The following is a 14353-nucleotide window of genomic DNA, read 5'->3' as shown; positions in this document are numbered from 1 at the left end:
AAAGGAAAAATCCAGAACCTACTACAGTTTGTCACTTCATTTCACATTTCATCATAAATTATACTTTTTGTGAAGCTCGAATACAACTTTGAGGTTAGAAATGCAGATTTTTTAATTCTTCTTTCTAATCATTTTTAACAGAGAAGCTAATTAACCAAAATCTATTCAGGAAATGTAAAATTGTTGTTTATTTCTGTTATAATGTTGTAAAATCATTCGCACTTTGATTAACTGATAAACAGATCTTTGAAAATATATTATGTCTGCTTCTCTTTGGCTCCAATTGCCTCCATCCCAGAATTTTGAACATTCTGACGTAGGATTTTAACGGGTCAATATAAATCTACAATCACGTACTTTTAATGGAATGTTAATTGAAATACGATAACATTTTTAATTGCTTTTACATAACATTTTTGATTTCTTAGCATGTCATGATCTTTTGTTTATTCTTCAAAAGCTTACCCAATTTCCACTTTCTGATTGTGTTTTCTGGTGTCCAGAGGGGTCCAATTCCGACGACTTTATAGCTCTATCTCAACAGGGTAAAACTTCTAAAACAAAATAATTATAATTATTCTTTGTCATATGTATAAATAGAGAAAAAATATGTAGACACTTAAAAAGAGAAGATAACATTTTCCTTTTTTTCTCAGTTTAAAATGTGATATAGAAAATCCTTAAATTATCCAAAAAAATCTGTAAAATCATAGCAAATAAATAAAAAATAGCCAATAATTTTTCAAGTATAATTATTACATTAAAAAAATCACAACAGCACTATTTAACTTGGAAAACAAAAGAGCCAGTCAAACCCATGTAATGACCATACCATTACTTTTATTGTAGATATATTGGGCTACAATTACAAAAGAAAAAAAAAGGAAAAAATAATAATAAAAGACAATAAAGGTATCTGTGATCCATAAGGTGCAGACCGCAAACCACTGCAGCACGGTATTACAGTATGAGTGAGGAGTCCTTTACATTGTCCCTTAAAGGTGCACTGTGTAACTTTTCTGGTGGAGGGTCTGTTACTTCCTCGTCTCCATGGAGATGTTGCAGAATCCTCCACAGTATTGCATTAAACGCGTCTTATCTGGATGTAGACAAAAAAAAAAAAAAAAAAGTGACACCGCCAAGCCAAGTTACACGTCAGATCTGTTTGTGTTTTAAGCAATAAAAACATCTGTAATTGAATAAAAGCAAGATAGATAAGATTAATGCTATTGAGGAACATTTCACGCAAAGCGATAGTCTCCATGGAAGAAAAAAAATCAGACGACAGACCTTGCACCTGAAAAGTTACACAACGCACTTTTAAACATTTGCTGCAGATTACGATGGCCCATTTTTCCTCCACTGACAGTTCATTTTGATCCATTCGTTTTGCTGGTGTTTTTAGCTGCTTGGTGACTGAAATACTACACGCTCCGTCCACTTTGTCACCGCTCTAAAATCCATGCTGGCTTTACAAGTTTTTTACTCATCCAGATGCCTTCAAAACTCAGACTTGAATCATTGTCGTTATAGTTAACACTTTCAAACGTATAAGGAAAAATCCCCACTATTATTTGCTGGTAAGTTAAAATAAATTGTCAAGGCTTTCAAATACAACTACGTAACAATTTAAAAGAGGACGATTTTGGAAGAGTATTTAAAATAAAAAGGGCAGTAACGTATCAAGAGAAACTACAATATTTAAACGCTAAAATGAAAACTTTTTTAAGCAACTTTTTGTCCTCAAAGTAAAATAATTTGCATATTTAAATTTGTAAGTAGTTTTTAAAACCAGGTAAACGAAAGGCTGTGTCAGGAAGGCAGGCTCGAACTGGGAAAATGCCTGGTGGGCAACCTCAGACCACGGCTCAATTTCCACCGTAGGCCGATTTGTGGGGGAAAAGTCCAGGTCTGTTTTTTGGCCCCAGTCCGACCCTGCAGGAAGGGCAAAAATACAAAACTATGGCAAATAGGTGAAATACTGCTCTGTAAATGGCAGGTGTTAAGAAAAAGTCATCCTATAATTTCACAATGCATTTATTTGTGTTGTTTTGCATGTCTGAATCTGAACACAACTTTGAAACACAACTTAAAGAGGCACTATGTAACTTTGAGCAATCTCTTTCAATTAGTCAGTGTTTTCATTAGTCAAAAATACCTTGAAAAACATGCATTCTTACTTTGAGCGAGCTTGGCTCTCCATACCGTACTGTGGAACATCCCTAGCCTGATTCATCAGTCGGTTTTACTTTGTTTCACTTCGTACAAACCGTCTGACCTCGCGGTGTTAGAATTCGTTCGCTCGACGGTAGGCGGGTACTTTTTATCATTTAACCAATCGCTGCTATTTGGTCGTGATGTACTTTTCCCAAATCCCGTGTGAGAAAGAACGTCTTTCCCCTTGATAAAATTCACCAAACATGCTCTTTGTTTAAATCCTCAATCTCGGGAATTGTTGACAACACTGAATGTATCACACGTCGCAGATTGGCTGGTGCCCGAACTTGCACTTCCGGGGTTTTTGCGAACCGTCTATTGTATTTTGATTCCTGGCCTAGTCGCTGGAGAGAAATGAAATTGAACGGAGGCACTAGGTGGCACCATCTGAGGCAAAGCTATAAAAAAAGTATCCATTTGGAAAAGTTACATAGTGCAGCTTTAAATTAACATTTGCAGTTAAAATACATAGCGTAAATGAATAAGTTTATATAGTTTTAGTTTAAATGAATCCATATAGTTAGTGCAGCAGTTAGAGGGGATCTTTCCTAATAGGTTTTCAACAAAGGACTGTGCAAAACAATAAGAAACATGCACCACTGATGAAACATTAAAGGTACATTGTGTAACTTTTCGGGTGGAGGGTCCATCAAATGCTTTTCTCCATGGAGATGTTATTGGCTTGTCTGGAATGTTTCACAGTTCGGTATTAAACCTTTCTATCTTCAAGAAGACCAAACCAGACCAAGTTAAGCCTGTTTTTCTAGATTTTTAGAGCTATAAAACCACCTGTAATTGAATAAATGTAAGGTAGATGGCATACTGTGGAACATTCCAGGCAGAGAACTGACATATTCATAGAAACAAGCAGGTAACGGACCCCTAACCGAGAAGTTACACAATGCACTTTTACTGTCTGATCTTGCATGTCCGTATACTCACACAGCTCTTTACTGTCCATTGAAAAACACATTTGTCAAATAATACCAGCGGACAAATACTACAGACGTCACGGCATCTTAAAACTGTATTTACAAATCTTATTTTTCTCCGACTATCCTCTCTCTCCCTTTCACACTCTTGACATGAGGTAACGTATGGCGCCCAAGTGCAATGCTCGATTGTGCTACATGTACAAAATAATAAAAGAAAATGAAAGTAAAATTGCCTGAAAGTAGTTAATTGTAATGACACTACTTTTTGCAAACAATTTAAAAATATACAAGTTTGGGTACAGACGCCACATTAGGCTTACATGTATTTTTGTTATAATTAAAATCAAGACACAAAATTATTATAGGTGTGGCACTGTGTATGCTCAATTTCACATTCGTTAAGCTTCGTAAATCCCTCCCTCTACATTGAAAGCCAAATGCACTCAAAACTCCACCATTGTTTTTTTTTTTGTTTTTTTTTGTGACAGGGGAAAGTCATATCGAGGTGTCGTTATACTCGTGGACAACAGGGGGCGACACCGGGCTTGAGAACTGCTGACAGACTGCACTTTGTTGAGGGCAGTGACAGGATTACTGAAGCTCTAAGCCAGCAGTGGATTCACATTGGGTTTTTTTTTCACATCTCGAATTCACATGGGGGAATAGGTGCACCAGATGGACAGGTATGGCACACGAAATTAAACAAGCTTTTTGGCAAACAGTAGGAAACCAGGCTCAGCAAAGAGTGACTGTGAGATCTTACATCCAGTATTCTACTTTAAAGATTGAATTTAAAACATGTTGTAGCTTAAAAGTTATAGTACATACCCGGCGCTCTTTCTGGTTTAAAAAGGAAGCACAATCACAACTGAATCTAGGCTGCCAGTGGCTTAACCTGCATTTAGAGAAAACATCCAAGTTTTTCTCATTCTCAGTATACGGACAGACCTTTTAGGAAAGCTCAGAACCTCCAGAATTCCCTCCATGAGCGGCAGAGGATGCACTAGCACTGCTTAATGCTGGGGTTTACGTAATGACCATTCAGATCTGAGGCATTAGATTTTAAACCAACTGGATTGAAACTGGCAACCGAAATGAGACTCATGTGAGGCTCATTCTGCTTTCTGATTGGATCATCGTCTTCAGACCTGAATCACCAAATTATAACATAAGCAACTGTCCATCACGTCCACTGTTTTTGTAATTAAGAATAAATCTGCATTAATAGTTGATAGTTTTAGTCAATAGTTGATTTTAACGTGTACCACACATCAGGGGTAACAGATAGGTCATGTTTCCCAAATTTTAAATAAAAAAATTCTATATCGTACCTTCAAATATTTAGTAAGTTTTTGAATTTGTATTTGAAGTTAAAAAGGTCCACACCAAATGTGTCCAAAAGCATTTAAAAAGTATAACAGTATGAGCTCTAATTTTATAATTACTTGCAATAACAGTGTGAATATATATTATAATAATAATAATAACTCAGTAAACAAAAGCATTATCCTGTTACTTCCATTCACTTTTGCTGAGGCCGGTTGCTCACTGAAAAGGCACACCATTGGAGCATTCAGAGTTAGTGATTCTACAGCCTAGAGCTCACGGACCTGCCACTGCCACAGTTATAATACGACTCCAGTGCACCGTCACATGAGGTAGAGGCACCTTTGGGTGGGACTACTTGACCGGCAGACATTTTTTATATTTTTCGTCAAGTTCAGAAATACAAAAACTGTAGCTTAAAATTTCAGAGTGCAATCCGATTACCTATACAAGCATTAATTTGATCAAACTTTTTGCTCACCGATTTATCCAAATGATATAAAAGCTTTCGTGCAGGGTAGACATTTCGCCATCTCCCCCAAAGTTTAAATCAACCTCAAGTATGGGAAGGGGGAGGGTTAGGTGTGGGGTGGGGGGGGGCGGGGGGACACGGACGCAGCGCTCTTTTGCAGCTTTGATGGCTGGCAAACAAGACAACCAAAACAGATTCCAAAAAAAAAAAAAAAGTCAAAAGAGGTATTATAGTTACAGTGCAAAAAGGTTGAGAAATTCAAGCTTAATACAAAAAAAAAAAAAACATAGCACCAAACAAAACAAAATATATAGATAGAAAATGCATGCAATTAACTGAGGTATTTTAGTGAAAAGGGCTTACTGATGAGAAAAAAAGGCAAAAAAAAAGCAGAATTTGTATGAAAGTCTGGCTTCCTTGCGTTATCAAGGAGTCTAGAGCCTTATATAGCGTCATATACGGTTGCTTTGGTAAATATGGGATGCAAAGTAACTAGTGCGATTGAAATGATTGGCGGTATCTGAAAAATTTCCAATTGTTTAGAAAAAAGTCTGCAGCATTATTTTTGTTGTTTTTTTTTTTTTTACATGTGATGTCTTTCTATATATATATAAAAACTGGAAAGACAGAGCAAAATGATATAATATTGTCACCATTCGTTCTAGTATCAAAACACGAGAAACCAAAAGTCACCAAGATAATGCCATAGAGATCTCGCTTTCTCACACACGGTCTAGATATATCCATAGATTTCAACATTTATAATAGAAGCCATCCAGTTGTCATGGTTTTTACATTATAGCTACAAGAACATGCGCTTTAAAAACTAAATTACAGTAACTGGGAATGTTGAAAATTCCTATTCAGGACTATCACTTATAATTCTTTTTTTTTTTTTAAATAGATTTATATACTTTGCTACTTATATGATTTTGGTGTCAACGTGACCACGCAATTGTCAAAATAACAGATCCTAAGATGGAGTAAGTGCAAAATGATTTCAGGAAACCATTTCAAGAGAAGGAGGTGCCACCAGGTTTTGAGTTGCTCCAGTGGTTTCTGTGTGCCAGGTTCAAAACGGACTGGCTCTAGTGCACAGGCTGAGGAGTTTAGCGTTTCGTTTTTTTGTCTTTTTCACATTTTTTGTATATTTTTTTCCTACATCTTTTGATTTACACTTTTTTTTTTTTGATTGAACTATTTACAAATCTAATACTACACAAAAAGCAACAGTAAGCCTCATCTCACGGACATTACCGAAAACAATGCGGAATAGACATAGCGACCTGACCTTATTTTCATTTTTTAAAACACTTTTGCTAAACGTTAATAAAGCACTCACGTGATTAACGAAGAAAAGGAAAGTAAAAAGATTGTGTCTGCGCAAATTAAAAATGTAAATAATCCGATGATAGTAATGAAATCTGCGTGAGCTCCGTCTCCGTGTTTCTCCTCGTCTCTTCTCCTCCGGACTGGTTGCCTTGGTTGCGCCATCGAAAAAGGCTAACGGGGCTAGCTAGCGTCGCGCCGTGTCAGGAAGTGCGTCGTTAGCTTAGGTGCTAATGCAGTGAGCTGTGGTGTAGCTCAGTTGTTTTGGACCTGAGGTTGATTGGCTTTGAGACTGCGCAGGGCACGGCGGGCGGCGGCGGACTTGGCGATACGGTAGCTCCGCCCCACGCCCTTGAACTTGCCCTTCCCCACGACCTCCACCGTCACGCGCACTTTTCCGTCGTAGGTCCTCTCTGCAGGGCTGTGGGGAGACAGAGACAGAACGCAATCAGAAAACAGAACATACCAAGATAAAAGGCATGTAGTAATGTAGTTGAATTGTTGTTCTCTTTGCTAAAAGTCACAGACAGCCCTCTGACTGGATCTATACTTAAACAGACGTGACTGAGCTGTGCACTCTCAAGTTACTCCAGCGTCTGAAGAGGACCCTCATGTCTCTCTCCAATGACATATACTTATATCTGCTGAACTTTTATATTCATACAGACAAGCCTATTTTTACTCTCATTAGCAAAAAGGTACTGTATTTTTCGGAGTATAAGTCGCACTTTTTCATGGTTTGGTGGTCCTGCGACTTACACTCCGGTGCAACTTATATATTAAAATTTTCAGAGTGACAGCCGCGAGAGGGCACTCTAGGCTTGTGTATTAGTTTTCTGCGCATGTCTCCTGCAGAAAAAGCTGCAGAAAACGGTAATTGAGCAGCAGAAAGAAAGTGTGGAGTGAGCGAGAAACTTGTGAGGGAATTAACGCAAATAATTTTAATTGACCAATTCTAAATCTGATCTACACAGTTTACCTGTACATCTTATGCAAAGTGTGTTTGATTACACTCTAACTAAGCAGAAATATCGATATATCGTTTAATGTGATGATACAGTATTGATATCATGGACTGCTGTATTGATATATCAGCAAGAGTATTTTTTGGTTGATTTTACTGAATTATTTTGTTACAGCAACAGTTCTGTTGCTTGTTTAGAGGAAGGAAACTCATTTATGCAACACATTTGACATTTTCACAGTTTTAATATGTTTTAATGTTTGTGTTTGATATTATCTTTGCAAAAGAAGTGTTTTTTTGTTGTTCGTTTTTTTTAACCATATCAAATCAATTTGAAATGTACTGTATTGAATCGCCTCGAATCATAAACTCACTGCATCGAAGTATGAATTATATCGTGGCTTATGTATCGACGTATTTCTCGTATCGACAACTGAATGATAACCAGCCCTAATTCTAACTGTGACACAATCCATCTGAAGTTACGTATTTGTGAAAAAAAAAATAAAGCATCAGCATTTAAAATCAGTTTTAGACTTATTACAAGGTAGTAGTCCAGATTGAGTAAATAAAGTAAATTAGTTTAATTTTTATCAGGAATCTTGTCATTTCCATTCACTTTTTTTAGATGCTAAGAATACTTGTGTCTTTAATCTAAGGTTTATTTCCCATTCAGTTCAAGTTTTTGTTCACAAAATTACTACACTGACAAAAACTATGCAAATATGTTGGCTTAAAGTAGCCTTTTCTCCGTTTGCCATCAACCTTAAAGAGTGAACAGAAATAAAATGTGTGAATTTAATTTAGGAATTTAATCCAAAGGTAACTGAACGTGTATTACTTTTTCAAAATAATGACACAATGCTCAATAGGGGGACAAGTTTTCCTAGTTGTGCTTTTAAAATCAAAACTCAGTACCTGAACTTGGCAGTTTCTGGCTCCATCTCGAGCAGCTCTCTCACGGGAGAGCGTGGCACATTGGCAGAGAATTTTTCTGTAAATAGACAAATCACAAAGTTTGTATATTTTCCACCCAAACCATTCTATCAAACATCTGAGCATGCTTTCATTCAGCAGCTGATTCAATTCATAACCCTGTCTCTCACCTATAAGTGGCCTCATCATTGGATAATACACCTGCCACACAGTCTCCAGGGACATGCCGCTGTCCATGTAAACGGCTCCGGCCAGAGACTCAAAGATGTCCCCCATCGCTTTGGGCACCTCGATGTCCTCCTCTTTCTCCTCGTCCTCCTCGGAGCGCCGCAGCTGAAAACAAATCACAACTGAACGCTGGTAGAAAAGTACATTTTTTCTTACTATTAGTTAAAGGTCCTATATTACGCAAAATTGATTCTTGAGAGCTTTTAGCCATGTTATGATGTTGTTACCTCATCAAAAACGTACTGGAGTTGTGTTTTCTTCTATTCACACATGTTTGAGTAATCTTTTTATTATTAGTTTGTTCTCATCTCAGAGTCAGAGAAGAACTCATCCTAAATATGCAGGGTCTGTGCGTTAAACAGATAACTCCAGACATGTTTTTGCTGAGGAAACAACAACATAGATCAGAAAGCAAAACTTTAATACACTATAAAGCTGTGTTGATAGCTTTGAATAGGTCCATATTAGTAAAGCATATTTCCCCATTTCTCTGTTTCCCCCCTATAGTTGTATACGCTCTGTCCTGAAGGCATAACAGTACTTCTCCAGAACTGAATCAGACCTGAGCCAAGTTCGACATTTCCAGCCAAATTAAATCCAACTGGACTTTCTCTTTAGTCGTGAACTCATGTGAATATGAACCAGATTCATACAAGCTGACAGCCCCGTTACACAGAGGTCATTTTTGAATGTGGAATATCATTTAATGGGAAAAAAGAGAGCAAAGGTTAGGTTACTAGTTCTCCTCTTATGGCTTTGTTGTTGAGGATTAATGCGTATTGTGGGACCATTTCGCAGAATAGTACTTCAGATTCGATGAAACTTGACAATTTATACTCAACCCGCATTGATCAAAAACGTTCAGGTTTTGCTAAAAGTGCAAATTTCTACCTCCTGTCTCGATTTCCTGTACCTTATTTTTTGGTCTCAGATGTTTTAAATATGATCGTGGCTGCAAAAAAGGCTCATCAGGTCATTTATAAAGAGAAAAGTTTAACCATGAGAAGCACAATAATGTAGTACAGTTAAAATAGAATAAGTACCATTGGATAAATACTGTACAAAATGTTATAAGAGATTAAAGGGCTCATAGTACAGTACCATACACCTTCACTAGAATCATTTGAATAATTTCAGCCCTGGAAATGTCACTCTCTACTGAACTAAAGATAAAATGTAGCTATAAACTTGAAAATTACAGCTTCATTACATCATAAGGTGGAACAGAGGATTTTGAGCTTTGAGTGAGTAATCCTTTATTATTAGTCAGTCTACATCTTAAAACATGTGTGAATGAAACAAAACACAACTCCAGGTATGTTTTTGAGGCAGTACAAACATTCTAATACTGCTTATAGCTCACAAAGAGTCAATTTTGTGTAATGTAAGACTCTAAACTACATGAAAAACTAGACCAAGTATTATTAGGAAAAAAGGTGATGCATTATAATTTATTAATCTCACCTCAGAGTCCATCCCTTGCATCTCGTTCTTCTCGAGCTGAAACTGCACGAAGTCATCGATGACGTGGAACAGTTCGGGGGAGATGGCCTTGAAGTACTTGTGATAGTCGTACTTCACGGCCAGAGAGGCAAAGATGGTGTTGTTGACGAGGGCGGATCGCAGGTCTGTGAGCACGCCGGGCGAGTGCTGCCGTGGATCTTCATAAAGGTGCTTAGTTATGAGGTAGTCTAGGATTGCATCGCCAAGAAACTCCAGCCGCTGGTAACAATCTGAAGAGGGGAGAAGGGAAAGCAGTAAGATCATTGGTATTACATCCGTCATGATGGCACACTTACAGCCGTTGTTTATGTTGGAGCTAATTTATATTTATTTATTCATTCATTTGATATAATATTGATTTACTTATTATTAAAGATGCACTATGTAACTTTTTGGTTAGGAGTTCAGTCACCTGCATGTTTCTATGGAGATGTTATTGCTCTGTCTGGAATGTTCCACAGTATAACATTAAACAGCTCTACCTTACATTTATCCAATTACAGGTGTTTTTGTAGTTCAAAAATATCTAGAAAAACAGGCATTCGGACTTTAAGTGGGGTTGCCTCTCCACAGATTGGACCCGTCACTTGGTCTGGTTTAGTCTCCATGAAGATAGAAAGGTTTAATGCCATACTGTGAAACATTACAAAGTGGATGAAATATTGAGATTTATCAATATTACTAATATAGTCAGCTACACCTTCATGAGAAGAAAACTGTATGAAATATATTTGTATATTTTTTAAATCATGAAAACAGAGAATGTAACAAATACATTTTTGTGAAAAATATTACTTAAAAAAATCAATTTGAATGCATTTTGAAACGGTTCGAGAATTGTGCAATGAAGTATTACGATATATACAGTATCACTGAATCTTATTTTTCTTACACGCCTAGTAATTACCCTGATTGGTATTGTCTGTTTTTTACTATGGACTGCAAGTTTGCAATGAAGATACCGATCTATCGTTTGTGTAAAATTAAAAACTGAAATGAATGAAGCTGTATTTCAGTTGAATCTGCACAACTACTTCTCAGTTTCAGATAGTATTACAACTAGGGGTGTAATTATATCCACGTCTCACGATACGATATCGTCACGGTACGAACCTCACGGTACGATATTTATTGCGCTATCGTGGGAAAGCTCACAATATGATGGGGAGACTCACGATTATGGATGTTACAATATCCAAATCTCTCAGTACGATATTTTCACAATATACATCTCATGGTACGATATTTATTGCGATATTTTGTGGAGACTAAACAGCTAAAACTGTGAATATGCTACTTTTTCCTCTTAAAATGCCTTGACAAGACTTAATCCAAAGAACTAAGACTTAAAAGTGCTTAGAACTGTTATTTCTTGTAGACTACACTGAAATGGACCAAAGGATCATGGTCTATGTAGTTCCCTCTGTCTTTTTCTAGCTGTTGCTGCATCATAACTCTTAATTTAAGCAGAGACTTGTAACTCGATATATTGTGATGGACCATGATATTATTGTGAGAACTTTGACGATACGATATCACGATATTTCAGTGATCGTTACATTCCTAATTACAACATTAAATGCATCCAATTATACGAGTTGCATAAAACTAATATTTTTATTACCAGATTTTGTGACATGCTGGTTGGTTGAAATATTACGTGATAATGGACTTTTTCAGTTGCTTTCTATAGAAGACAACACCCAACGCCCAATTGGATTCCATAAGCAAATTCCCACCATATAATTTCATTTCTACCAAATTTATAATCAAAACAGATCCTAACCCGTTGTATGTGAACCCTGAGCCTTCGATAGGGGTTTTGCTTTTTTTCTTTCCTCAATAAATAATGGATTTAAAAAGACAAGGGAATATCCAGCTGCATTTTAACATACTTATGCAATTATATAAACCCAGTGAATTCCGTACATCAAAATATGAGCTCCAAATGTTTAGATCAGTGGGAGCATTGGACCCAGCTGTTTCTCTTTAGCTTGTCCAAATATAACATGGACACAAACCTGTGATGGTGTTGTAATGGTAGGAGGCGTGGGTGAAGGCCTGCAAAAGATAGGCCTTATTCTGAAATGTGTAGTTGATCTTCTTCTCAAAGTTCTCGAAGCCGGAGATGAGGTGGAGGAGGGTGCGTTGGGCGTGGGGGTGGTCCAGCATGCAGCGCGGGGGGATCTTGAGCCAGCCGTAGCCCAGGTCCAGAGCCTGGATGTGGTGGGAGGGGAGGAGGGAGGTGGGGCGGCTCTCCAAGATGCTCCTCTCCAGTGGTAGCACCTGATGACAAGACAACAGAGCGGAGCAGATGTACAAGCTGTTTCTGTTTAAGACATTTCAGATTTGGAGATCGGTGGTGATTTTCCATCCAGGGATAATTGTAACTTAAGCTGTTCTGGAAATATTATCCTCTTAACCCTTTACCCCCTGTCTCTGATGGTTTCTCCATCCAGTTATTTTTTATTTATCCCTTTTTTAAGGCAGTAAACATTCAGTATATTAATGTTACATCAAAATCACACCAGAAGATAACCGATTTCATACTTTACTCTTTCAGAGACAACACTTATTTAAATGAAGCTAAATATATACATTGTTGTTATGGTCCAGACATATTTGTAAGAGTTTATTTTTACATGTTTTTTTAAATTAAATTAGTACACCATCTGCAGTTTAGTTGAAGAAATACAACCTTGCATAAAGTTACTCTATGGGCTTTAGACTGATGGAAAATTAGCACTGTTGCCATAGCATATAACAGTTAAAAAAATAATATTTTTTTTAAAAAGTACTAAAAAAACTGATACCTGATGAATTATATCCTACAACAGTGTCATGGGTTACTTAATATTACTGAGTATATTTATATGCTGTTTCACAGATTTGTAGCTTGATAATTCATTATTTAAAAAAAAAAGTTTCTACTCATTCAGATTCAATGTCAAAGTAATTCTGTCACTATAAACAGTCAGCTTTTAAATACTCAACTTTTTCTTTGCATTACTGGGAAATTTGTTGATATTTTTTGGCTATACGACAAGATTTGCGCCATAAAAAGTTGAACTAATCGCTTCTATGACTCCTTGTACAGATGAAAACTAAGTACTAAAGTGTTTTATTCTGCCTTTTTTTATTGGAGCTCAATATTGTACATTTAGAATAGTTTTAGTGGTTTAAATCTGCTCTTGGATAATTATGGCATAAGTGAGTTGCAATATTAGTGTTTAATAGCTATATTTATATCACACTTCAAATGTTGTTATCGTGACAGGCCTACTTAACGACATATTTTTGCTACACTTGCGCCACTAAACGCACTGACATCTCTGTAATATAGTTAAATCAGACAGGCTCCGAGTGATCTCACCTTGAGGCCCAGTGAGCACAGAAACATCTGGGCTGCCCTCTCTCCACAGCTGGTCAGGTAGCACCCCAACAGCGCCTCCACACAGTCCGCTATGCTCTTATCCGCGATGCACTGCTCTGTGTGAAGATCGTACGAAATCGACTGCTTCCCCAGCTCCGCTCCGCAGTTCTCCTCCGAGGGGTTCCAGAAGCCCACCACGAAATCGTCCTCTTCTCCCGCCTTACTGGGGTCCAGGTAGCACATGGCATCCCAGGAGCTGTAGTCGAATTCCTCGGATGGGCCGCTGTGGGTAGACTCGGACTGGTAGTGCGCGGAGCTGTGGGGAGGGGGCTTCTTGGGGGTCTTCCACTCGTACGGGGAGTCAGGGCCGGGGCCTGGAGGGGGGGTGGGGGTGAAGGTGCTCAGAGAGATCTTTTTGCCAAAGGCGCCGGAGCCCAGAAGCATGTTGTCGATAAACCTGGTGAAAATAAATAAAAGAAAAAATATGATTTCACTGAAGCGTCGTACTTTTAGAATTATACAATTGAGCTTGAAGGAACTGGGCGGTTTAATGAAAAATAAATAAATAAAACTAATATGTGACTGCAGTGAATACTCGAACTCAAATGATTCACCTTTCACTCACAATTTAACATGGTATTTGAAAGTTGTTGTTTTTTTCGACTTCTACCAAGATACCCTGAAGCTCTCACTTCCTCTGTGTTTTTATATGTTTTTAGTTTTGTGTTTCATCTTTATTAAATATACAAAAAGTAGAACTAAGACAACAATCATTAAAATGCTAAATTAAAATTTGAAATAATAAATAATAATAAAATAAAATAATAATGAAAATGCTAAATTTAAATTCCGTGGAAAATTTTATTAACTCCTCCACCGACCCCTCATTCAAATGGGAAGTTTAAAAGTGACACTATATAGTTTTAACAAATACTTATGGATGAATTATTCTGTGCATACACTCACTGTAATACATCTATTTCTGGTTTTCTTTTTACTTTTACTTTTTTAATCAATTATAATAAAGGAGTTGACATATGAACTATAATAAGGGAGGAACAATAAGCACA

At 37.2% G+C, this 14353-nt stretch overlaps 1 protein-coding gene across 2 annotated transcripts in view; it reads right to left on the bottom strand.

Moving 5' to 3' along the window:
- Window positions 1–820: 820 nt before the first annotated feature.
- dicer1 (dicer 1, ribonuclease type III) overlaps window positions 821–14353 on the bottom strand; it is a 30351-nt gene continuing 16818 nt past the window's right edge. For both annotated transcript variants that reach the window (XM_020930692.2, XM_055156156.1), the window contains exons 26-31: window positions 13284–13740; window positions 11932–12196; window positions 9872–10140; window positions 8350–8512; window positions 8162–8237; window positions 821–6700 (exon numbers count right to left, since the gene is read on the bottom strand). In XM_020930692.2, coding sequence (XP_020786351.1) covers window positions 6535–6700; window positions 8162–8237; window positions 8350–8512; window positions 9872–10140; window positions 11932–12196; window positions 13284–13740 — 1396 coding nt within the window. In that variant the 3' untranslated portion in view covers window positions 821–6534. The remainder of the gene's footprint in view (window positions 6701–8161; window positions 8238–8349; window positions 8513–9871; window positions 10141–11931; window positions 12197–13283; window positions 13741–14353) is intronic.

Source organism: Boleophthalmus pectinirostris, unplaced genomic scaffold (genome assembly GCF_026225935.1).
Source record: "Boleophthalmus pectinirostris isolate CB_2022bp ecotype Guang Dong unplaced genomic scaffold, ASM2622593v1 HiC_scaffold_10, whole genome shotgun sequence".
NCBI lineage: Eukaryota > Metazoa > Chordata > Actinopteri > Gobiiformes > Gobiidae > Boleophthalmus > Boleophthalmus pectinirostris.
Note: the sequence above shows the minus strand (reverse complement) of the source record. Positions and strands in the feature narration are given on the sequence as shown.